Raw genomic sequence first — 26647 nt, 5'->3', positions numbered from 1 at the left:
GAGTTAGCTGGCCATGGGAGCACATCCTTGGTGTGTTGCAGGCCTTGGCTCAGCTTCTGGGTTGCTAGTCTCACAAGACCAGGGACTGAATGAAATATATCTTAGTGGCCAGAGTGCCCAGTATTGTGTGTGCCCTGCTCACTACTAGTGAATAGGCAGTGTACGGGACATTGGAACCTGGGGGACCTTTGGCTATCCATCCATGCACTGTCTCTGTGAGGTGCAGTAGGAACTTCTTGTGAGGAGAAAGGATTATGTGAGCACAGGTCATATGAATGACAATAGTTCCAGGTTCTAGCCACCGTTTTTGTACATTTGTTAGGCACGGTCCTCCCTCCAAGTGCATAGTGCTATTGACTTAGCAGCTGTTTCTTGAAGCAGTACCAGCTTCGAGATTTTAATTCCCTGATGAAGACTATTCAGGGGACATTCACCAAGTGAACAACATGTTGGTCTGTGGGTTAGTGGTACAGCAATGCATAGGATCTTTTCCACTTAAAGGCAGAAAGAAATTAAATAGTGATGACACCAAGTTCCTTTTTGTCGCTTGGGTCAAGTAAAAACTTCGAACAAAAAGGAAGTTTTTTTTGTTCATTTGTGTGGAGTGTCCTGAGACTCCTGACTTCAGACATGGTTAGACTGAGGAGGGAAAATGTCTTCACGGTCTGCTTCCTCATTCTGTAGTCTTGCTTATTTCTATTTCTTTGTCATCTTTTCTCTTAGCTTCCCTGTGTGACCCTGGGTCAATATGCCTAGTCTTTCCCTTCTCTTCCATCCCATGCTTCCTAAATCAGAATTACCTGAGCAGAAGATTTCCAAGGAGGATTTATAGTGATATTAGGGCCCCTTGTCAGTCCAGAAAGGAATCAAGACTAAAACATGCCATTATAAGGGGCAGAGACACTGGTAAATGCTTATGATCCAGGAAATGATCCCACATCCATGTGCACACAAAAAACCATAATCAAACTCTGTGAGCTTCTAATAAATAAATAAATAAATAAATAAATAAATAAATAAACACTAAGGTAGAAGGGAGCAGTGTGGGGAAGAAGACAGGCTCCAGGGGGAGTGAGGGCAGGAAAGGGGGGTTAATTCTAATAAACAATGCATTATATACACATATGAAATTATCAGTAAATGAGAAATCATTTTAAGAGATGGGATTCTAATAATGGTCAGGACAAAGTCACATATCCACTGGCACAGGCTGGCAGAGGGCACAGTAACAGCTAATCCTGTGAAGGCTTTCTGACCAGAGAGAAGAATGAGCAGAAGGAAAGGATGCCATGAAGGGCAAACAGCAGCCATGTGTGTAGGCTTAAAACAACTCCAGCTCAGGGCCACACCCCAGAGGTCTCCTTGGAAACTGTACTTCAATGAAGTCTTGAATTTTCACACTTTTTTTTTTTTTACTTTAAGGATGATCTTTCGGGTCTGGTATATCACTTACTATCTCATATAATGAGTGGCATGGACTATTCCATTACAGTGTGTGTGTGTGTGTGTGTGTGTGTGTGTGTATGTGTGTGTGTGTGTGTGTGTATGATCTTGCCTGTCTAGCCTAGGCAGGCCTTAGACTCCCAGTGTAGCCAAGGATGACCTTGAACAGCCTGAGACCATTACTCCCAAGTGCGGTGATCATAGATGTGTGCCACCACACTCTTTTATGGAGTGCTGAGGTCTGAATGAAGGACCTCATAGGCCATAGGCAAAGGCTGTACCAGCTACACTGTATCCCAGGCCTCATGGGACAGCCAAAGAGGCGGTAGACCACAATTAAACACAATGTGCTTCTGTGTGTGTATCCTAAGAAGGAGGTGCATATCTTTCTTCAGGTTAAAAAAAAAAACTCCTGATGGGCTAAGAGATCAGACAATGAAGAGGCTAAGCGTTTCTCAGCGGGGGTGCCAGTGACGTTGGGCCAGAAAGCTTGCCTTTATGCACAATGTTTAGCATCTGCAGTTCATACTTCATCAAATACCTGGAATTGCTCCAAGCCCGTTCCAAGCTCCTCCCACATTCCAGCACTGATAATGGAGGACCTGGATGAGAATGTCAAGATGGGCAAAAGAAAGGCAAAATGAACAATCAGTGGGTAGCTTTTTAAAAAGTGTATGTATGTATGTATGTATGTATGTATGTATGTATGTATGTACGTACGTACGTACTGTGTGTCCCTTACAATGTGCTTGTATATGGGCACCTGCATGTGGCTGTCAGAAGACAACTTTCAGTAGTTAGTAGTTTCCTACTGCCAACATGCAGGTCCTGGGGATGATTTGCAGGTTGTCTCGACTGCGGACAAGCACATTTACGGGCTGAGCCATCCCGCCTGCCCCAGGAGTTTATACAGATTGCAAGTCAAATTTTCATACTTTTGACCTTGCAACACCATCGCAGACAGGTTTCCTAATCTCTTCTTTGGTAGATGAGGAAATTCAGGCTTCTAGGAATTCAAGCCGACATGCCTAAGACTGCATAGGATTTCGTAGAACTAGGGATTTCTACTATCGTAAAACGCCACCCTCAATGCTGATGTCTCAAAGCACTTGCTGTTTGATATAAGATGCAGAGTCCTTCTGAAACTAATCAGAAGACAGGTCTGGAAGTACAAACGAGCTAAAGTGCAGTCATTTAATGCATTACCTAGCCAAGTGCCTTGAAACAGCACCAGCTTGCAATGTTAGGACAATCTCATTTGAACTCCCAGCCAACTGAGAAATTGAAAGCAGACGGTGGTGATGCTGTTTGGTAACTCGGTGCCCTTTAAAATGAACTGAACCCTTCAAGTGCTGCTGTAGATTAGAGATGACTAATTGGATAAAAGGAAAAGAGCCTTTCTGCTGATGAACAGTATTGTTGAGAGCCAGACTGAGTTCCAGAAAAGGAACGCGCAATAAACAACTTCTCCAATAATATTTTCATTACGAAAGTGAAGTTTCCAACATTCTGTTCCAGTCGAGGACAGAATGATGTGTCGCTGCAGCCCCAAAGAGCTTGGGGGCGAATAGAAAGCCCTTTTATTTTAAAATTGCCTTTAACTCTGACCGAAACTTTCGAGTGCCGAAATCTTTAGCGTTTTATTTTTTAAATGAACACTCGGCGTGTCCTCGCAGATGTCTGACCCAGGAGGGGCAGTAGGAGCCCAGGCTGAGTCCATTCTTATTAATATTAAACAGTCGGGTCTGTACCCTTGAGACAAACGGGAGAGACAGGAGAGGAGCTGCTGACATTGACAAGGAATCCAAACAGGACTTGCACTATCGGTGTCTACCACGTTGCCGCTTCCCTGCTTGGCCTTCTGGGAGTTGTAGTTTTTGAGGAAGCTGCTCTCCTGGAGAGCTGGTATACTCAGCCCAAGCGGAACCACAAATCCCAGGCCACACCGGGCCCGGCCCCTCCCGCCCTGGTGTGAGTGTAAACTCACCGCGCCAGAGCGGGCGGCCGGCCGGCTAGTAGGCTGAGAGGGGCACAGCGCGGGGCGCGCGGCTTGGGGAACCCGAGGCCCTCATCTTCGTCAGGTGCCCGGGTTCTGCTTCAGGTCCCAATCAGTGGAAGCCAGGCAAGCGGGAGATATGCAGTCCGAATCAGGGATCGTGGCGGATTTCGAAGTCGGGGAGGAGTTTCACGAAGAACCCAAAACCTATTACGAACTCAAAAGTCAACCTCTGAAGAGCAGGTGAGTGGTGACAGCTGGAGGGAGGCGCGGCGGGAGGCTCAGGGGCCCAGCGCCTGCTACCCTGGGGCAGAAACAGCCAGTCTGGATAGCTCCGGGACAAGGACCCCGTGCCCTTGCCTTAGGGTACAGGGCGACCTGGCCCCTGACATTTGGGGTTCTGCTCACAGATGACTTTCTGGCATCCCAGGGTGTCTGACAGTGGCACTTTGGGGACGTCATGAGTCTTTTGGGATGGCTCATTCAGGCGCGGAGACCCTAGGCTGCAGATGCCAGCTGCTGAGGTGGATGGGGGCTGGGGGAGTACCAGGCGCGAGGTGGGGCAGGAGGAGCACCAGACAGGGATGGTGACCTGGTGCTGCTGGGAGGAGTTTTTATTTTATTTTTTATTTTTAAAGATCCTAGCAGCTGAGGGCTTGGAGAAGGAGAGCTTGGGACAGATGGAGTTCTGATACTCCTGGAAAGCTATGAACTGGCTTGGAGTCTCTTCTTGTAGTCCTGCCGCTCTGGGAGAGACTGCTCTGATTGGCCTCTAGGTGAAGTTCACCTGGGCTTCACCTTCCACCTGCCACAGCTGAGCACCAGAGTCCTGGATGGGTGGGCGTGTCTCACCAAGCTGGGCAAACTCTTGGGAATAGATTTCCTTGCAAATGCAAAAGGAAGGAAGGAAGGAAGAAAGAAAGAAAGAAAGAAAGAAAAAGAAAGAAAGAAAGAAAGCTATCTCAGAGGTCTTTGGTGGTTGGGAATGATCTGTTTTTTTTTTGGCAGCTACACACATTTAATTCCCCAGGCGCTTCAAAAACTTAGGGACAGGAGTGAAGATGTCCTTTGGTCTGGTGCCTCCCAATTCAGTACATCGGCAGTATCCTTATGCCTTGCTCCACCCTCCATTGCTACTTGCCTGGCTCTTTCCCTTTTTCACTCTCTTTGGTCACTCTGGACTTGTAGCACTTCTTATTTGTAATGTTTGCGGGGGGGGGGGAGTATTGTGTCACTGGAATTTGTGATCGGGGAATAAAAAAAGGTTTACTTGCACCCCTTTCAGTTGTGAGATGGGGTAAGGCTAACCCTGGAATCATCATCACCTTGTCTCTCGATTGTCACTAGGATCTAGATGCCCCCTGGCAGAGGGGCACAGGGCCCACTGCTTCCAGGGGAAATGAAGGACCGGGGAGGCAGGCAGCCTTTGAGGGGTGGAATCCTTGCTTTTGGAGAGAAGGAGGCTGGGTCTCAACTCTGCTGGGAGTGGAACCAGGTGGCTTTCCTTCGGGGCTGGGGCAGGACCTTGAATCCAGTATTGGGAGCAAACTCTGGTTAGAGCAAATGCCCTTGCTGAAGCAGGCTTTCTGCACATGCTTGTGGCTGAGTGGAAGGAAATGTGTGTCAGGCATTGAGAGGCATAAACTTGTCCTTTCAGTGGTGGCCTCTTTTCATAATGGCTATTTTGTGTGTGAACGTAGATTGTGTGTGTGTTGGGTGCTCTGAGTAATATTGTGTAAGGCGTATTGTTGCTTATGCTCATTAGGGTTCTATCTGCATGTGCCTGAAGGGACCAGTGTTTTACTGAGCAGTCCCTGCTTTTGCTTCTATAAGCAAATAACTTACATGGCCTGAATGAGGGCGTGTGTGTGTGTGTGTGTGTGTGTGTGTGTGTGTGTGTGTGTGTTTGTGTGTGTGTATTCCTGAAAGAAGTGAATTAAATGTACTGTTTGGAACATTTTTGATGGTGGCTGATCCATTAAATGAGTTTGGGGGAGTGAGGAAAATACCTCTGGGGAAAACCAATGAGTGCCCTGACACTCATGTGGAAGGATTTGGTTCTGTTCTTTTTCACAGTCAGCAAGAATGACACGCAAGAGCCTGTGTCCTTTGTAGCTAGCTAGTTAGCACTGGGAAGGAGAAATGTGGCGTCTGTGGGCATAAATGGCTTTACAGAGGCAGATGCCAGGTAGGATGGAGTTGACATAGGCTCTTTGAAATAAACCAGTTAAATGAAACTCTCTAATAAGTGTCTGGAGTGAATGGCATTTCCTTATACTGTTTTTGACAGGTGTTCTAATGGTTTTATCATTGACATCTGCTGTGTGACTTTAAATGTAGTTCAGGACCTTCTCATTGCTTGGTGTGAAAACGTAATAAAAAGTTGCAGACTATTGTTACAAGGCTGTTGTGTTGTATACATGAGTGGTTCTCAACCTGTGGGTCACAACCCCTTTAGGGGGTATTGAATGACCCTTTCACTGAGGTTGCATATCAGATATCCTGCATATCAGATACACACACACACACACACACACACACACACACACACAAAACAAGCACACTTACAGTCATGATGTAGCAACAAAAATAATTTTTGGTTGGGGTTTCACAACGAGAGGAACTGTATTAAAAGGTCGTAGCATTAGGAAGATGTGGAGAACCACTGGTCTAGATTGTTCCAGGATTCACCCACTTGTTGCCTACTTCTCTATTGTGATTTTGACCAAGTCAGTGCCAGTCCTTATTTGGGTTGTTGCTGCAGTCTCTTAACTCTCTCAGCCTTGGTCACTTCTGGTACAGTTTTTATTAAGCAGCCATGGTATTCTTGTTACACTGATATTTTTTTAGGGCCGAGACCACAATCCAGTTGGCTGTGTGCTTGCTACACGAGCATGAAGACCTGAGTGCTTTCCCAAGATCCCACATGAAGAAACCAGACATGGTGCTTGGCTGTTGTAATCCCAGCACTGGGGAAGAGGAGATGAGCTTGCTGGCAAGCCAGCCTATCTGAATCGAAAAGTTACAGTTGAAAGTGAGAGACTGTCTCAGAAAAACAAGGTGAAGAGCAACTAAGGAAGACACCTGAAGTTGACCTCTAGTCTTCACATGTATGTACACACACAGACAGACACACAGCCAACAACATGGTGTACTGTCCATATAAGTGAACATGTATACACACACACACACACACACACACACACACACACACAGAGAGAGAGAGAGAGAGAGAGAGAGAGAGAGAGAGAGAGAGAGAGAGCGCCAAAATGTAAAAAAAGCAGGTGATTTTCAGTCAGAGAACAAATCCCTCTGGAGATGTAATTTTTAAAAAAATGTTATATGAAACTTATTAAGTAAGAGAAGGAAAGGGGGAAGGCCACCCCAGAAACAGAGACAGAGATGGAGACAGGAAGAAAGGGGGAGAGAGAGAAAGCCCCTCTAGACATCTTCACTGTGGAAGGGAGCTGTGAGTAACCTTGAGCAGGTAGACGCCAGGAATGGTGTGCCAACTTCTCTACAGTACACAGGACAGCTTCTGCAGCTAAGCCCTGTGCTAAAACTCAAGTCAGACTGTGCTATCCTCTTTGGTCAAAGCCCTCCATGCCTTTTATTCTTTCTCCGTCCTTCACTAGGCACAAGGCAGCCTATGTAGTCAGGCTCCCCATCACCTCTGACCTTATCTCTTGATGATTATCATTCTGGGATGTGCGCAGGCTCTTCTCCCTCAGGACGTTAGCTCACTTGCTTCTGCTTGGACCATTCTTTGCCGAGACAGCCACAGCACTTACCACCCCACCGACTCCTCCTAACCTCCTTTTCAGTGTCCTTCTCAGGTCCCCTTGGTTCTTATCCCAGGGATCGGGTGGCCCTCTGTGACTATGGTGTTGATAACTACTCTCCCTTCGAATTTTCTGTCTTCTTTATCCAGCTGTGTCTCTTTCATAGTGTTAGCATTACAACTTATTATATATATGTACGAGACCTCAGGGCTCCAAGGTGGCAAGGATTTCTCCGTGTGGCTTGTTAACTCTGGGGTCCCCAGAACCTCGACACTGTCTCAGTGCTCTTGGTGAGTCGAGGTCAGTGATTCTTTATGGTAAAGGGTTGTCCAATGTATAGCCTAGTGTCCGATAGTATATATTTGTTGAACACATGTGGCTTTCTCCATTCGTAATGCCATAAAGGTATCATATTTAGTTTTTGTTTTTGCAGTCACTGTTCTGTTCCTTTTCAAATAAATTCCCATTCTTCAAGGATGAACATCCATAGTCCTCACTGGGTCTCAACCCAGATGTTCAAATATTTCAACTATGTTGCTGAACTTAGATCCCGTGAACCTCATCCTGGTTATTCTGACCGGTGAAGTGTCATCGGAAGAGACCCGGGAAGAGAAAAGATTCTCAAGATGAATGGTGTTTTCCTGGGAATGAATTCTCCACAGTGAATTCACAGAAGAAACAATCACAGATTTACATACTGACAAGTCACACCAGAGAAATGTAGAACTGTCCTTGAGCTCCTGGGAAGTCTGTAGGTCTTTTGGTCTGGGAAAAAAAAATCAGCATTACAGAATGCGGTGGCATGGTCCGTGGTCCTGATGGGTTTGGTCTGAAGAAGTTTACAGCTTTTTAGTTGCTGATGCTCCTTTCCGGGGGGGGGGGGGGAGGGGGCAGACTTAGGAACTGGCTTCATTAGGTCCTGGTTTTCTCCTACAAATTTTAGTGCTGTTTCAGACAGTATTAAATTTCCTGCAGATTAAAAATGGGAATATAAGCGAGTGTTAAGTTAATCATGGCAAGACGGGATGCTACAGTGGTGCCAAGGGTGGGTTCAAAGAGAGGTGTGTGGAGTTTACATAAGCCTGTGATAAAAGAGAAAGACAGACTCTTTTGTCGCCCCCCCCCCATCAGAAACCCACTGGCTTTTGCTGAGATTTACCCTTCAGTTTTCATAGTAAAAAGGCCCCTTTATTTGGTAAAATAATAATCCATGCTTGGCAAAACGAAACTGTCAAGTCAATCTCAGCCTCCCCTCTCCCTTCCCCCTCCCTGTTTTCCTCTCTCCCTTCCCTTCTCTCTTTCCATTTCCTCCTTCTCCTCCTTGTTGTTCATCTGAAGGGACCATTACCCGTAAAGACTGGAAGCCTTGCTCTGTCGCTATATTTCCCCCTAACTAGCTGGCTGACCTTGGCCAGGCCTGGTGATCTCTGACTTAGTTTCCTCATCTAGCAAATAGGAGCCTCCTTCCCAGAGCCCGTAAGAAGGCTAACAGTGACATTCGCTTCGAGGACAGTGCTGGCACAGAGCCATCACACAGCAAATGTGAGTGGATGTGGCTCTTGTTTCTTTTTTCTTAGTGAGCTCTGGCATTCTGGAATACATTTGAATTTAGTTGATCAAGGCTCGTTCTCTAAGGCCCGCACTGTTATATAACAACTTCCTCCATCTTACAAATCCTATTTTGCTTCCCTTCTGACAGAGAGTTCGGAAATTCGTTTTTCACATTTTATATTTTGGACCCCCCCTGATAACAATTTATTTAAGTGGGTTAAAAATCTGGCAAGGGTGGCATCAGCGTGCACATAAAAGCCTATAGTCAGCGTGTATTTTCCAACTTTGAGTACACCAACATTAATACCAGTCATGATGGCTGGCAGGCGTTTAGTATGTGCTGTGTCCCAATCCCTGTTCAGTCTCTGTAAGATATGCTTAACCTTAGGCTTATGAGATAGCTCAGCTGTTGAAGGCTAAGGCTCACAACCAAAAGACAAAATACATTTAATCTTCACAAAACCCAGAGGTGCTCAGCACTGAGAGCAATGGTGGTTCGAATTATGATGTTTCAATTATCTAGTCCTAACTGTATGCCAGGTGCTCTTCTGAGCATATGTGATCCCTCACTTCAGCCTCAGGCATCATCTGTATTTTTATTTTCCACTTTTTTTTTTTTACAGAGGGAAACTGAGGCATACCGAGTACTAGAAAGGGCCCTGATTTAAACAAACATGGTCTAGTGGAACCCCCAAGCTCTTGTCAACCAGTGTGCACTGTCCTGTACAAAGCAGTGTGCATGATTATGCAGAGTCCACAGCTGCAGCCAAAACTCCCAGCAGGGTGACGGTCAGAGAATATGCCCTATCCAGTGACCATAAGAGGCGGAGTGTGGCCTGCTGTGGGCATCAGCAACGGGGATCTATTTGAGGAGCTAGCATTGGTGTGGTGTGGGGAAGTAGTTCTGTGAATGAAGGAAGGAATTTGAATTTGACTTTGATTTTGAATTTGACTCAAACAGCCGAGAAGGCATGAGAAGGCATGGAGTGCTGGCTCCTCAATGCTACCTGAGGCTGGATGCAGTCAGGCAGGTGTAGGGAGCCATGCTAGTGTTGTGATCATGGCTTGGCCACTTAGCTGGTGCATTTGGCTTCATGATACCTAATGTCATGGAATCTAATCTCAATTAACTTACCTATAAGATGGGACTGATAGACCTTATCTTCTTGAGATTGGTATAAGTCTTAAAACAGAGGCCAAAAGATGTTTATATGCTTAGTGTAGCCCACAGTACTTATGGTAAATGATAGCAGGTCTTTCTGTTCTGGTAGAGTTGCACTGAGCCGTGTCTGCCCCTCTTAACAATAACTCAGCTCTTAGAGACTCAGGAGCAGACTAGGCAAGACTGAGGTGCCTCAACCGGGCAGATGTTCCAGCCTCATTATGCAGATGAGCTTTGTGATGTGATTAGACGAACACTTGATTAAAGTGGGATTCTAAGTGTTGGTTTTGCCTGTTATTGGAGATTTCCTCTTCCCGAGTGCTGCTATTTATAGCGTTTCTTTAAGTGTGTGTACGTTGAATTCCCTTTGAGTTCTGCAGTGCAGTTTGCACAAGATGATGTTTAGACCTGCTCCAGTTGTGCAAGAAGTGGAAAATATCCTTTTTTTAGAACAGGTCACATGCGCCTACTGTCAGGAATAGGACCTCAGTGTAAAAAAATGTATCTTGGGACAAATCAAAGTTACTAAATATCTCTCTCCAACTGCTTTGTTTCAGAACTGGCAGTATTAGGATAAATAACAGGAAAAAAAATGCTTGGTTACTATTCTTTTTTTGGTCATCTTTCAAGGACAACAAGAAAGAGTTTCATTTGTTTTTGTGTGTGTGTGCTTGTGTGAGTACTGAGCATAAAATGTGCTGTACTGTTAGGTTTGTCCAATTGAAGTAAATCATAAAAACATGTTTAACCGCTCTCCAAGGGTGGGTTATTTGGAGGAGATGACCAAGAAGGCAGGTCTGAGACAATAACTGCCAATCACAAGCTGCTGGTATTAGACCGGTGAGTTTAGAGGGTTTTCAGTGTCTAAATACTGTGTGCCTGGGGAGAACGAAGTTACACCAAGACACGAAGTCTGCTCCTCTGCTGAGACTGCAGGGCTGGGCTCTCCACTGGAATTTCCCCTCCCAGCTTCTGGTACCAGCATTTCCCAAGGCCAGAAATGGTACAGCCATTTCTCCAGCTTGCTTATTGTTTCTTTGCTCCTGTTTTCTCCTGTGTTGGGTCAAGCATGCTGTGGAGGATGAAGGGGTACACCCTTGGGGTGTTCACATGAGACCCTTGTCCTGAGAACCCAGCGATGAGCCTCCTTTCCTTCGCCAGGGCTGCTGGGTACTCCTCATGTGCTAGGTTCTGTGGTCCAGGCACACAGGCACAGCAGATGTGGCGTTACTGGTGGGTTTCTTTTAGAGGTGGGCACTGAGTCAGGGTGGGCTGAACAGCAGAGCTCTGGGGGCCAAGGAATAAGGATAATTAATGAGAAACGTGTCATAGAGCTGGAAGCAATACCTCGACTTCATGAGGGCCCTTTTGTGGCTCCCTCCCCAGTCCCGTCCTGTCCCCTCCCCCCCACCTCCTGCACCCCTCAGTCACACAGTCACACTAAGCAGAAGAAGAAACACAGTTCTGAGGTCAGAAGGACCTGGGTGCATTTGTTTTTCTCTTTACTCCCCTCCCCCATTCCTTTCCCTCCTTCCAACAGTTATTTATTAAGCATTTCCACTATGGCGGGTGTGGGGGTGGGGGGCTCTTGCTGGCTGCAGGGAATGAAACGTAAATTAGACAGCCAGGATTTTCACTGGCACTGCGCTTCCATCTTGGAGGTAGGGACCTCTAAGTTAATAATGAACCAAAGAAACGAACAAGGCAATTTTTGGTAACTGTGGTGAAAAATTAAATGGAGTGTGACTGTGGAGTGTGACTGAGAAAGAAGCAGACTGTGTGAGGTCAAAAGGCCAGAGAGGGCATGGTGAAAAAAGTGCTTTTGAAGAACGCCTGACATAACGGTACACATCTCTGTGCTATCACTCATTGGCTCTGTGACTTTAAACAAGTTACCTAACCTCTCTGACCTTCAGTTCCCTCTTGAGTAAAACAACTACTTTGCAAATTTTCTACAAAAACAAAAGGTTTAAAGGATAAAAAGCAGAAGGTAGCAGCAGGTTGGTGGTAGGTCTGATTCCCCCCAGTGCCTGCTTAGGAAGGTAAGGTGTGACAGGGGGGGAAGAATAGACATTAACCTTTGATGAGAGTGCTTATAGCTTGGATTTGAGGTTTTTCTCAATAACGGACAAGTCGAGTTTCATGCTTCTCCTTGTCAAATTAACCCCAGACTGAGAGCAGAGATGGCTCTTGCTTTTTATTGTTTTATTTCCTTCAGAATGGTCTGGCTCCCTGTTGTTGATGACGCCCCCCCACCCCCCCTCACCCTCCCCTCCCTTTCCCCTCTCTGGTGCCTGGACTGAAGTCTCATCGGATTCTGCTTGGCCTAGGAATGGGCTTTTTGCCTGGACCTGGGTTATTTTTTGAGTGTAAAGGTAAGGTCTGGGTAAATGAGGATTCAATAGCAAGTTTCACAAGGCATGCCCATCCTCCTGACTCCCAGAAGTGAGTCTCACAGCACTGGACCATGAGTGAGTCCTGACGTGAAGCCCTAGTGTCTATGCAGAAGGGAATGGAAGCTGACTTCCCAAGCTCCACCCAGCCCCCGCCTGCCATTTCATCCACTGTAGCTTTTATTTATTTATTTATTTATTTATTTATTTATTTGGTTTTTTGAGACAGGGTTTCTCTGTGTAGCCTTGGCTGTCCTGGACTTGCTTCGCAGACCTGGCTGGTCTCGAACTCACAGCAATCTGCCTGGCTCTGCCTCCCAAGTGCTGGGATTAAAGGCATGTGCCAATACTTCTGGCCTTGACCTCTTTGAAAATAGTTTTTCCAAAAAATCATTTGGATCTCGATAGCGGTGTTCTTTCACTCACATACACATGGAATGGTAACTTTCTAAAAGAAAGGCCCTGTACAGTGAGACAGCGGATACTTTCAGTCTAAATCAGCGAGTTCAGGTCTAGGGGAAGGCACTGGTAGACTGCAGTTCTTCTATAAGAAGCTGTGGCTCATTGAGCAATTTCAGGAAGGCGTGTGTGGGCTTCGCCTTCCCTACCCTGCCCCTTCCCCAAAGTGAGTCACTTGCTGAGTCATTCGCACACATTCCCTCACTTTCCATCTGATCAAGGACCTCATTGGAAAAGTGGTTTCTTGCCCTCCTGGGGACACGCACAACTCATATCTGCAGACCGTATACTTTCATCGGGGAAAGTCTGGTTTGTCTGGAAGAAGACGTGAGGCAGCAAAGATTTATTTAGCATAACGGCTGGGGTTATATATGAACTTACCAGATGACAGCCAGAGGAAGGTGCCATGCTTACTTTTTCACACGGGAATCACACACATGAATTTCTTCTTTAACTCAGGCACCAGAGCCATTCAGATAAAGTCTGCCAGAGGACGTAGGTGACACGTGGCCCCATTTTCTTTTCTATATGACCGAGGGCTCTCTCAAACTAGAAGAGGTGGCACTCTACAGTTAAGTTGGTGAAGACACACATGAGTGTACCCGTGTCAAGTCTCAGCTACCTTTACAAAGGACTGGGGACATTTTCTCTTTCCATTTTCAGCAGAGTTACAACGAGTTACTCCCGTACCAGCTCTGCCCGCCCCCCCCCCCCCCCGCGCTGTATTTCTGAGCCTGCAGAGTGGCATGGTACAAATTTAGTACATTGGTCAGTTGAGCCCTTTGCAGCCAACCAATCCATAGTGCTTTTGGCTGGGAATGACTGAGAATCATTATGATACTTGTAAAGTGACTTCTGTGGTGCATGCTTGAAAAGTCCACTTATTTTTAAAGTAGCCACTCACAGCACAACCTAGGTGGAGCAAGCCCGGCACCTAGGAGCAGCTGGTGCCATTCCTTGTGACATGTCAAATGCGGTTCTGCCTATTTGCTGTGAGGAAACACACGTGGAGAGTAATTTGAGAGGTTGACCACTGGTTGGAGTGTCCCAGACAGTCAGCCTGTAGACTTTTTGGAACCACACCTTGCATCATTCATCAGAGCGTGGTAATTTCCCCCTGTCATTCCACTAATAATATTTTATCTAGATAAGTGCTGCGTGAGCAAGTGGCGAATGGCGGGAGCTTGGAATGCAGTTCCAGGCATGCAGACGGCAGGTGGAAGTTTCATGTCTGGGGGGTTAGAGGTGGCTGGAGAGGGCTGGTTTGGTTTGCTTGGTCATCACAACAGAGTCCCTGAAATGTACAATTTAGCGAAGCTAAGTGACGAAGACAATTAGTTAAGTTTTTTTTTTCCCAAGGCGGGGCAGTGATACTCTATGGTACCCCACTGACTTTGAAGAGTCTCCCTTGTAACCCTTCTTTGTCTCCTTGATTCCACACACCTGGCATCATTCCAGTTAATTCTCACTGGCAGCCAGCATCCCTTTCCTTACATGTTTCTCCTACTGGACAATTTCATGTCACCTATGAACAGTCTCTTCCTTCACATGTTCAGCCCTGTAGTTAAGTTTCATGATAGATGCCTGATCCATGTCCTTATCACAGGAGTTGGTTTCAGGGATTTGTTGACCAGTGAACCCTAAGTGGACCCCCAGGATTTCCTTGGGTACTGCCATATCACTCGTGAAGCTCTGGCAAAGAACTTTCTAGAGAGGATTACCCTCCTTCCACAAACAAACAAACAAACAAACAGGTGGAGGTTTTTAATCAGTGGTCATTGGCTATCTCTGACCTTACAGTAGAAGCAATACTCCATGATTTTTTTTACCAAATGCATTCTGTGTCAGGGACATTTTTATTCTAAAGCAGTAATCTGAGAATAATGTAGCACAGAGGCATGGGGTTTGTGGAAAGGTGTTTGAATAGTGGTTTTTACTAAGTGTGCATTACTCAGGTATACCACCTCTGGAGGGCTCCTAGGATGACCCACCTCCACGTTCTGGTCTAGGAGCCTTGGATAGGGTCTGAAAAGTCACATTTTTAACAAGTTAATAGCTGTTGCTCTGGTAAGGGGCTGGGAGGGGCGTGTCACACTTTGAAAACCATTGCCATGAAGAGGTAGTAGAGGGTGATTTTGCTTAATGAACTTGAAAGAGAAAACTTGCAAAGATATTGGAGATATATATATGCAGGGTTGGCCCCTATTAGGTGATAGAATATTCATATTTATCATGTTTATTTAGAAAAGAAAACTGTTGGTTAAAGTCCAGGGGTACGGATGACAGGTTTACCCAAGAGGGATTTTTTGAGAGACTTGAAGTTCACCTATCTCTATTCCCCTGAGGACTGGCTCAGTTCTCAAAATGGGGGTAGTTTCTTCTCAGCTCTGTGAGGGTGGAACTGGAAGCAGACTGAAGTCACTTGACTGAGAGATTGGGTTGAGAAACAGGGTGATGGTGGTTTGGGGCACGTCCACATGACCGAAGTGTTTTCCACTTCTGCTGAATAAAACTTGAAATACGGCCGTCGGCCTGTTTTCCCATCTCTAATGAATTCCAGACAGCTTGTAGAGTGTGGGAGCTTCCAAAGCAGAGGGGTGGAATGGCTGGGCCCAGCCAGTGTTCGTTCCATCACACATAAGGCAGCCTTGACATAGCAGACTCTTCCTCTTTGTTCTATGCCTCACTGCTCATCCCTTTGATTGGGGGTGGGGTGGGGGTGGGGGTGGGGGTGCGGCTGTTAGAAGGAAGGACAGGGCCAGTGTTGGGTCAGACAAATTAAGTGCCTAAGCAAGTTCCAGACTCTGCATTTACCAGAAGTGCAACCTGCCCCTGTGTTTAATCCACTTAGACCCAAATGTTTTGAATTATGTGTTTTTGCTGTTGTTACCCAATGAACTTCTCCAGAGAAAGGAGCCTCGTCTGTTCTGACAATAAGCTGCTTAAGAGTGTCCCCCACCAGGCCAGGAAGTCTAAATTTAGGAGAAGGTGGAATGGAGCTTATACTCCACTTTTGCCACCCTTTAGCTGAGCACCCTGGCCCTGTTATCCTCGGGGGGCCCGATTTCAATGCAGGACCAAACGGAGCTAGTGGGTGGGTAGCCACGCAGTACAATATTATAGGGGAATTGTGTGAATCATTAGAGATTGTAGGGGCTAGGGGCATAGTTCAGTCAGTGAGTGCTTGCTGTATAAGTCTGAGGATCTGAGTTTGGACCCCAGAGCCCATGTGAAAAAAAAAAGGTAGAGTATGGTGGCGTGTGTTTGTAACTAGAACTTTGAAGACGGAGGTAGGTGAGTCCAGGGGTTTGCCTGCTAGATGGCTCAGTGTCGTCAGCAAGTTTCTGGCCAACAGGCCCCCGTTCCCAACCCCCCCTGAAAGAATAAGTAGATGCTAAGGAACCACAATTACATTGACCTCTGCCCTCCATGTGCACTTGTACACATGTATATACAGACCACTCCCCACATACGTATCTGTACACACGTTAACTTTCTTACATACACACACAGACGCATGAAGAAATATGTAAGTACAGTGGTTGGCTCAAATCTTGGCGGTTAGTCCCTCCTGGTTACCTTCATACATGTCATCAGTTATGCTTTTAACTTGAAGTGACTTCTCGGTTCTGATACCAAAGTCAGGAGGGCATCAGCAAGGCTAGTTGAGAGAAGAAGTAAGTCCATAGAGAATGGCCAAGTTGGGGAATCAGCATTGGGCCCTTTGAGAGTTGATCCGGGTCAAATAGTGGGGAATGGTGGGATGCCTCAAAGGGAGCTATTTAAGGCCCGCACGAGCTATTTACATACAAGGCGTCACCCTTTGTTGCCAGCACAGTCTTTGTCTTTATCAACATGTTTCCTTTCATCATAATTACAGAGCATGGCTGGGTGGAGCACACAAAAGAAGAGGCACTAACTGAAGTTGTGCAATATCATGGCAGCTCAGTGCCACTGCTGTGTCTGCACAGGCTCCCGTGATTGCTAACTGTCCCTATCCAGGCTTGTCCATGATGGCTTCCTGCTTTCTAGTCATGCATTTTAACACCATCCTCTCTCTCTCTCTCTCTCTTTCTCTCTCTCTCTCTCTCTCTCTCTCTCTCTCTCTCTCTCTCTTAGTTTTTTTCTCTTAGTTTTTTTGTGATAGGGTTTCTTTTTCTAGCCCTGGCTGCCTTGGACTTGCTTTGTAGACCAGGTCTTAAAACCACAGAGACCCACCTGCCTCTGCCTCCTGAGTTCTGGGATTAAAGGCATGCATCACCATACCCAGCTCAACACCATGGCCTTTTAATGTAGTCATATGTATTCAGTATCACCCAGAAGAGCTCATATGCCCAAACTTTAGGATCTTTTTTTAATCTTCCTATGTACCTTAGAAGGATAGAAACTGAGTTTTAAGTGCATCATTGCATTTCTTGACCGTCACCGTTTTTCCCTCCTGAAAGTGGTGGCTAACCTAGTCTTTAGAACACAGAAAGGAGTTAACCTGAGTAGTAAATATCTTTGTTAGGGAAACAGTTTCAGTACATCTGAGCTATATGCAGGGTACCAGAATTTTTACCTCTTTGATTTTGTGAAATAATGAGATGATGACTAGAGAGAGGTTACAAGAGATTTAGGCATGGCAGCGTCTATGAGCCCAGAACTCTGGAGGTTGAGCCAGGAAAATCTTGAACTCTAGGCCACTTGGTCAACATAGAAAGACCAAACTATCTGGTGCTATCTCAGAAAACTGGGAATAAGGCTTCCTCCAGACCCAGCTATTCCACTCCTTGGAATATGATTCCCAGATGATGCTCCAGCACACAACAAGGGCATATGCTCAACCATGTTCATAGCAGCCTTATTCATAATAGCCAGAACATGGAAACAGTCTGAGTGTCCCTCAGTAGAAGAATGGATAAAGAAACTGTGGTACATATACACTATGGAATACTACTCAGCTATTAAAAACAAGGAATCCCTGAATTTTGTGGACAAAGGATTGAACTAGAAATGATCATAATGAGTAAGTTAATCCAGAAGCAGAAAGAGTCAAATCTTATATCTGGACACTAGCCCAAAGGGCATGACCCGTGAAAGTCTTCACTTACCAGGAAAGTGGGACAGAGGGAAGGACATTCTATTGGGACTTTAGGTGAGAGAAGCATGTGAGAATGGGGAAATAGAAGGATCCAGAGGGTCCTAGAAACCTACAAAAGAACATTATGATGGGCAGATCTGGGCCCAGGGGTCCTGCTCAAACTAAGGCACCAGCCAAGGACAATACGTGCAGTAAACTTCAAACACTACCCAGATCTAGCCAATGGACAGGACATTCTCTACAGTTGAGTGGAGAGTGGGGACTGACTTTCACACGAACTCTGGATGGGGAGGCACTCAGAGGAAGGATAGCAGGCTACCAAGAAGAGACTTGACACCCTGTCCCCCTCAGTCACAGTCATAGGGGAGGGGAGTAGGGGGAAAGCGGGAGGGAGGGAGGAATGGGAGAATACAAGGGATGGGACAACAATTTAGATGTAATATGAATAAATTAATAAAAATATATATTAATAAAAAAAGACCAAACCCAATCAGAAAACCAAACCAAGTCAAGCCAAAACAGAACAAAAGAGAACCTTGGTTGCCAGATGTGGTACAGGAGTAACTGTTGCTGTTACTCACGCTGTACCAGTTACTGGCCATCCTTGCCTACTACAGCATCTGGGATGTCTGGGCTTTTACTGATGTCTTTGCAATGAGAATTGGGGGTCTTGCCTGAAAATGGAAGAAATGTTCATCCACAGGAGTGGTTGATCTTTCCGTTGCACCGACACTGCTAAGCTCCTAGTTACAACTTGGTTTTCTGTAGCTTAAAACACACCAACCATATGGTTGATCTTCAAATGTGTATGGGTATATACAGCAGGGTTTTGAGCCCATACTCCTGAAAGAGCTGAAGAGTCTTTCACAACTCTTCCCTCAACTATCTGCTGTTGTGTTTATAGAAAGGGGAACAGATTTAACAACCAGTTAATGGTGTGTGTGTGATATATGTAATATATTATACACATATTATATAATATATGCAGTTTATTATAGACAATATATCATACTATGTACAATATAGTATATCATATAAACAAATATATAATATATGTAAGTTAAATATATTATATATAAATATGTTTTTTATATTTATATAATTAATATAATAGAACATATTATATATATATGTATTACACACAAACACACACACACACACACACACACACACACACACACACACACACACACCTTCTTCTAGAAGCCCGCCCTGCATCCTTAAAAACAGTATTTTCTCAGGGTAGCTGCAGCCTTGCTGTGGCATTCCAAGTAGTGCAACTTTGTTTCTTGGGCAAACGTTTTCTATCCTGAGTATTGTAAGAAACTAAGCAATGTGAAAAATTTTTTCTTTCCATGTGCTGAAGCAAAGATGCATAGACCAAGGTTCTCTGCATCACAGCCAATGCGTTTGGAGAAGACCTTGGCACAGGCGAGAATGGAGCAAGAGTAGGGCTGCTTAAGGTTTCTGAACCTGGAATTTTAGTGAGAGGAATGGACTACGCCATGGAGAGTCAGGGACACAGCTTGAGGGGAAGCATGAGGCAGCCGTGGTGGGCAAGTTGTTTTGGAAAGTGTCAAAGTAGACTTATTTCTTTCTTTCTTTGGTATCTAGCTGGGTGGACATTAGGAGATCTGCCTCCTGCTCTGATTTTTCTGAGTCTTGGCTTGGGAGTTATTTGTAGCATCTTGGTATATTATTTGCTCACAGTTATTGCCTACTGTGGAGTAAGGAAACAGTGATGAGCAAGAGCCAAACCTGAGTGACCACTGTTGTCCTTGGGCAACGGATGGGTGAGTCGATGAAGGGTCAGAGGAGGCTTTTCTAGAAGAAATGAGCCTGATTGGTGGTTGCAGCAGCTATTCTAGAAATAAAAACACTTTATGTGGTATTCACTGAGGACATCCTTCGGCCACCATTGTACTTGAAAGCTGCAGAGGCAGGTGGATTGCTGTGAGTTTGAGGCCAGCCTGGTCTACAAAGCAAGTCCAAGACAGCCAAGGCTACACAGAGAAACCCTGTCTTGAAAAAAAAATACACACACAGAAAAAGTCAGGCTCCTTGTATTTATAAATAGGCCAGTGGTAATGTTTTAATGTCAGTGAGTCCCTAGGAGAACACAGAGTTTGTTAGTTTGTTGGACATCTAACTAAAATGTGCTGGGAATGTAGCTTAGTCACTAGAATGCTTGCTTAGCATGGATCATACACAGCACTGGGTTCTAGCCACAGCAGCAGCTAAGACTCGCTGTGTGGCATGCATCTTCAATCCCAGTTCTTCAGAGGTGGAAGCTGGAAGCCCCCAAAGGTCAAGGTCATCCTTAGATAGCCTGGGATATGCAAGAATCTCTTTCAAAAACTGAAACTGCAAGAAAATCCCGAACAACAATTAGATAAAGTTTTTCTGGCATGTTCACAGGACTCTTCTGGGAAATGGTTTCAGACTTTATCCTCATTATTAGTATTATGTTATATATATAATAGTATTATATTATTATTATTATTATTGTCCTCTTCATTATGTTTTTCTGAACCTGAGCTTTCTCTCCTGTATAATAAGACTAATAATAGAATTTCCTTCTTGGGACTGTGGTGTTGGCATGGTATCTACAGTACTCAGTACAGTCCACGAGTAAGCAGAGAATTGCTGGTGGTGCTTTTGGTGCTAAGAGGGGCGATAAACAGCCAGCACTCCTTGATTTGGTGGTATGTTCTATAAAATCACTAAAATCATCAAAATTGTGAATATCGAGTCATTCCTGGGGCAAAAATGAGGTAGTTTCTTGAGAGCACCTGGTCCCATTTTTTTTGTTAACTAATCAGTGCAGAGCTCTGCTTTCTATGTGTTTCTGCTTAAAGACCCTGTGTTTTATGCATATTATTGACTTATTAACATGGACCTGAGCGGTGATACTATATCTCACTCTGAGTAATGCTTATTTTGCCACCTGTGTAATCTGCCCACCTGGCAGCCTTCTTAGCCTGGAACAGCACATGGAAGGCAGTAGCTCAGTCTCAGCACTGGGCCTGGAGCTGTTTCAGTAGTGGGGTCACCATCATAAAACACAGAAACATACTGACAGACTGTGAAAGGACACCTGTGTATAGTGGGCCATGAGCATGGAAACAGGAAGGCAGGTCCTAAGCTCATCTGACCTCAGTGGGGAGTGTGTACACTGGTCTGCTTGGACTTCTCTCTATTCTGCATGTGTCCACAGTTAACTATGAGAAAGCCACAGATGTTGATATTTGTGATTAAAGAGTTTAATTCCCAACTGAACTTGAGACTGGGGACCCATGGGTAATGAAAACTGACTTTGTTAAAAATGCTCTCCTTGCTGCTGTTATATCCCCACTACAGCTCAGATGGAGGAACCCAGTCTCCCATTTTGCCTGCTCTAAACACGACCTATCACTGCCACATTGTTAATACTCTCTGGGCTTCACTGTCGGGTATGGTACTTTTGACTTTGGTACAGTTCCTTCTGTTCTTTATTTAGGCAGACAGGAGATGAGAGTTCAGTCCTGGGGTGGGTGGGGGTGGGGAAAACAGAGGAAGTATGAAATCTTCACTGCAGAGACCAGGAGAAAGCGGAAGGTGTCTTTGAGATGCTGGTGTAGGTGGATGTGGAGCACCCACGCCCGGCTCCCTTCAGTCGTGGTGATTTCGATTTCCTCCAGCATATTATAGCTGTCAGCAGTCGTTGTTGTAAAGCGTTCGCTGAGTACTTGGTAGCAGTGCTTGGGGTTCTTCTAGGAGGAAACAGAGAGGAACTGGCTTCAGACATACAACTTACTAATGACAAGAAAACACAAAGGGGCCGGAGAGATGTTTCAGAGGTTAAGAGCACTGGCTGCTCTTCTAGAGGTCTGGAGTTCAATTCTCAGCAACCACATGGTGGCTCACAACCATCTATAGTGTGATCTGATGCCCTCTTCTGGTGTGTAGGTGTACATGCAGACAGAGCACTGTATACATAATAAATAAATAAATCTTTAAACACACACACACACACACACACACACATACACACACACACACACACACACACACACTCACTTACAGCCACTTCTTACATTCTTAAACCCCTTATTGTGATTGGAGTCTTGGGTAGTTTGGCTTGCCTCTTCTTGTGCGTTTTGGTACTATAAAGTGTGCATGTTCTTGTGCGTGCGCGCGCGCGTGCGCGCGCGCGCGCGTGTGTGTGTGCGTGTGTGTGCATGTGTGTGTACCTTAGTCCTAGAATAAGGAAGATTGCTTGTGTTATTTTCTCCTATATTATTGTGTGTTAGAAATTGAATTGTCTGGAACAAATAATTTTACCTAGGTGAATTTTAAATGCATCAAGCCATCTGCTACCCACCAGGTATGATGTGAGTTGAGATGTTTAAAATGTTCTGTATAATATAAATCTCCCACAAGATTGGCTTGCCTATCTTCCTTTCCTTGACTACGTTAGGCCACTCAAATAAAGATGACCTCAAGATTTAAACCTAGGACTGTCCAACTTAGGCACTCACTTCTTTCTCCATCGCGCTGCAGTGGGTGCTGGCTCTCTTGTGGTTCAGAGGGAGTGGCAGGTGTGATCAAGGGTGACAACTCATTGTTTTTGGAATGGAAAGAGGACTAGGTTTCTGATGAAGTAAAGACCAAGGACTCAGGGTGTGGCTAAACATCTGAATCCAAGATAAATAGATCTGTGTATTAAAGGTGCTCGCAGCATACCTGGATAAGAAGTCCTTTGTTTTCCAGGCTGCTTCTGAGGAAGGAAGGGGAGATAGGGTGTAATGGCTCCCAGAAAGGAAGCAGAGGATAGGATTTTGGCTCCTTAATCATTCTCCAGGGCATTCTGGGTAGGTTGTAGGTTTCCCCCATTCCTTATTAAAGCTGTTCTTTGAGTCTTGTTTCCTGATGGCCTCAAACAGCCTATTAGGCACACCCGGCACCATGTTCACCACTGAATGTGTACCCCCCAACATCTTGGTGTTTTTTTCACTTAATTTCTCTTACCTCCACACCCCCACCAAACTCGTTAATTGCTTTTCTTGTGTGCCTTCATAAAGTTGTAGCCAGTCTGTTCCTTTTCGGACTGTTTATCTTTGACATGCCAGAGTTCTTGAAACATCGTAATGTTGTGTAATGAGCATAACCTCTGCCTTGACATGTGGGTGTTAAGAGCATTAGTCATTGCGAAGCACTGAGTTAAATATTTTCAATAAAAGGTTGTAATGATCTAACAGAGAGGAAGAAGCTGTAAACCTCCCGGCTGATGGTTTTAATGACAAGCCATGTACTTAGTGGGTTCCCCAAGCAAGTTGGGATCCATAGCACAGAGGCACAAGCCTTCTTCCCCTGCTTTGTGGGGGAGGAGCGAGATGGACAGTTCAAAAGGACTTCATGGTCACATGTGAAGAAAAACACCAACTGTCCAAGGTTCCAGGGCTGTTGCTCTGAGTCCTTATCCGTCACGTATCTTTAACTCCCACAGGAAATATTAAAGCCTTCTGGGAGACATTATCAATAAGAGAGTCCTGGGCTGCGTCTTAAGCCTCATTAAAGGCCTTTTAGCCTTGTAATAATGATCAGTCTGTATTGGAGAGCCATCAGGGTGTTCTCGACAGCACTGTGGAGAGCCAGAACTTTCGTGAGCGAATGAGAACGCCTGCACCTATCAAGTTGGTTTTATGAAGAGTTTTGGGCAGCGTTACTCACTATGAAACTATGTCCCTGTTGCCCTGGCTTATCTCCACAGACATCTCCCCATGGCAGAAGGCTGACTCCTTGTCTCTCCGTGTGTCTGGGCATCTGAAGATGGTTGAGGTACATTGCTTTGGTCCTTTCTGGGGAGTGTGGTGCTGTCACTGGCCTCCTGAAATATTGTCTAGATGAGTGTTTTGGTAATGGCTTTGTTAGGATGGCGGACTGTCTCATTCCTCGGGGTGGAGGTTTAAATGCGATTGTGGCCTACTCCTCTTTTTCCTTACCAGATTTCTTCAGTTGTTTTGTCAGACAACCTCTGAGCCGTACACCTTTTTCTTCCTAGAGAATTTGCAAACAAAGGGGTTGTTTTCATGATTAAGCAGTGTCTCTGGCTGCTGTTAACATATTTCAGCACTTGATGTTTTCAAAGGAGAGCTGAGGCAAGTACTTGACTTCTCAGAATCATTTTCTCTTGTAGTGTGGCCTCTCGTATATATTGGTCACTAGTTTCATGATCTCATAGGCCATTGACATTTTGGGGCCTGGAGGGTGTCTGGAGGGGAGCTCTGCTCTTGCCGTTTACCTTTGTGTCTTTTCCTTGTAAGTATTATTGGTCTCTTGTGCCCCTGTATAGGACATCACATTTATTTGTTCCCACCATTCCCTAAGTCTATAGATAAGGGCACACTTTTGAACGGGAGCCCCAGAACCTGTTGATGTAAAGTGTCTTTTACCTTTTATGATTACCATCGTTAGCACCTCCCTCTTTCCTGGCTCGGTTCCCTGTCATTTTAAGCAGGCAGCAATTACAGGTTTGCTAAAGAAGCTGGCTTCTGCTGCCAAGGATCCTATTAATTATCACTCTATCTCTAATTTAGCCTTCCCAGTGTTGAGAGAAGGCACATGTAAGCCTTCTGCTGAGCGGCTGCAATGGGATCTCCATAATAATCTTCTTTCTGAGCCAGTTGGGTGGACTCTATGTTCAGCCAATGGGCCCGGGTGGCCCTGGTGAGTGTTTTCTTCTTTATTCTGTAGGCTGTTTGGTTGGTTATGTTTTTCTCCTTCTGATTCTGACCCAAGAGCCAAGTAAGAGCCTTTACCTTGGGATCTCAGACCCATATCCGGTCTGTTCTTGAACCTAAAATGAGACAGATTGAAAACCACATAAGTGGTTTTCCCCCAGCTGATTTCTCTTTGGGAAAAGAATAAAGAGGAGACCATGGAGTTGACTCTGAGCCTCTCTTCCAGAAGGTAATAATACAGATGTTCAGTGGTGTGTAATAACACAGATGTTGACCAGTGAGTGTATCCTAGTTACGTGTGTGTGTGTGTGTGTGTGTGTGTGTGTGTGTGTGTGTGTGGTGTGTTAGGATGTTCTTTGTTTAGTATTCAATCTTTTCTCTTGTTGCTCAGAAGTGGCTGGATCACTTTTGTTTGTGTTCAGAAATGTCGAGTTCACTTGTTTCAGTGAACACTCCTTTGGAAGTTTCTAGGGCTCGCTTGATCAGGTCTGGTGTGCTTACGCTTCCTTTCCCACTTTTTTCATGTTATTTTTGGCACTGCTGGTGTTGGAAGCGGTGGAAATGATTCACTGCAAAGTGAATTAATTTTCCACGTCTTCTGCTGTGCTCCCCGCTTGCCCCTGCTCTCTTTCCCCCTGACATGACTCTGCACTTCCACTGCTGTCATTTCTGTTGGCTCAGGCAGAAATGCTGATGTCACTTGGATTTCTTGCATTACAGCTGGTAGGAATTGACAGAAACCGTAAAAGTGTACCGCTTCCTCATCTGGCTTCTTTCTGGGCTAATTATTAGTGTCCCTTTCAAGTCCTTTGGGAGGTTGGGGACTTAGAAGCGGGTTCTCTGTCTTTGAGTTCAAAAGGCAGTTTTCCAGTTTCTTGTACTCCAGAGATAATGTAGCCCTGAGGATGGAGCTCTGGTGTGGCCATCAATAGCCCTAGCCCGGCTCCTCACTCAGGATCGTACAGGCTGGACCATAGGACCTGGCTTCTCTCCTGGGTAAAGAGTTTCTGACAACTTCCCTTAAGTAAGTTTCTTGTATAGAGTGTTTTCACTCAATCGTCTTTGGCCAGTTCCAAACTGCTATTGGTATGAGGGGAAAGGTTCTAATTTGTTTACTAATTTTTTTTCTCCAGAGCCTTTGCTCTTTGAGGAGTGCTGTCTTCTGACCTCCTATCCTCTGATTTAAGAATATTTGCCATGCTCACACATTTCTCGGTCTTTCCACTCCCATCTCTAATTGCTGGAAACTGGGCCTCAGGCTCTCTCACCTCTTCTTTGGTGGCTTGTGTGATGGCTCCGGAAAACCTGTCCTGGGAATTCCCTGTGTGTTGGACTGGCCTGTGTGGCTGCCACCTGGAGTGAGCATACAGGATGGCTATGCCCTGTTTGGCTCTATTGATCGAACTGAGCCCCACGGAAGCAGAAATAGAAGGGTTCAGCATTCGCACTTTCCTGTGCAGAGGTTTTTGCTTATTTCGGGTATTTAGAAAAAGCATCCATTTGCAAACTGCTGACTTACTGTTTTCTCTGGAATGGAAACTATTTGGATTATTTCAATGACTTTTAGCTAAGATTTGTTTGTCTACAGGATTAGTTTTGTTTTCTGGTGTCCTGTTTGGAATAAGACTAGAATGTGTCTTTTTTACCTTATGGAAATAAGTGCTCTTTGGTGCTTGGGAATTGTATAAACCAAATTGCATTTGAAATGCCATGTTTACTCCACAGTGTCAGAATAGAAACTCTAAAGTGAAAATTATAGATATGTAAATATTTCTATCTTTGGGACATTTGCTTCCTTTGAAATTTTTTTCTCTTGATTAAGACATTTTCAGATTTTAGAGTGCTCCCTTTCACAGTTCGTTTTCTCATCAAAATTTTTTTTTTGAGAAAAAAAAGCAAGATTCACCAGTAGACTTGCAGATGACAATTCTGTGTGTTCCTGGAGTGTTTGATATGAGGTGGTAACGGCAGCTCTGGGATTGGCTTTCCTGGGATCGCTTTCGTTTAATTTTCAGATAAGAGATTTGGCTTAGGTATATGAAATAATATTTGATTA

General features: G+C 45.1%; 1 protein-coding gene across 13 annotated transcripts in view; it reads left to right on the top strand.

Moving 5' to 3' along the window:
• Positions 1–3405: 3405 nt before the first annotated feature.
• Positions 3406–26647, top strand: part of MITF (melanocyte inducing transcription factor) — a 218393-nt gene continuing 195151 nt past the window's right edge. For 6 of the 13 annotated variants that reach the window (XM_084765739.1, XM_084765752.1, XM_084765748.1 and 3 more), the window contains exon 1: positions 3406–3682. In XM_084765739.1, the coding sequence (XP_084621865.1) occupies positions 3579–3682 (104 nt within the window). In that variant the 5' untranslated portion in view covers positions 3406–3578. Of the gene's footprint in view, positions 3683–23621; positions 23690–23747; positions 24578–24607; positions 24821–26647 lie in introns of those variants that run through there. The other 7 variants (XM_084765743.1, XM_084765732.1, XM_084765737.1 and 4 more) reach the window with 6 other exon arrangements.

The sequence above is a fragment of the Acomys minous genome (genome assembly GCF_964271855.1).
Source record: "Acomys minous genome assembly, chromosome: 17".
NCBI classification, from domain to species: domain Eukaryota; kingdom Metazoa; phylum Chordata; class Mammalia; order Rodentia; family Muridae; genus Acomys; species Acomys minous.
Note: the sequence above shows the minus strand (reverse complement) of the source record. Positions and strands in the feature narration are given on the sequence as shown.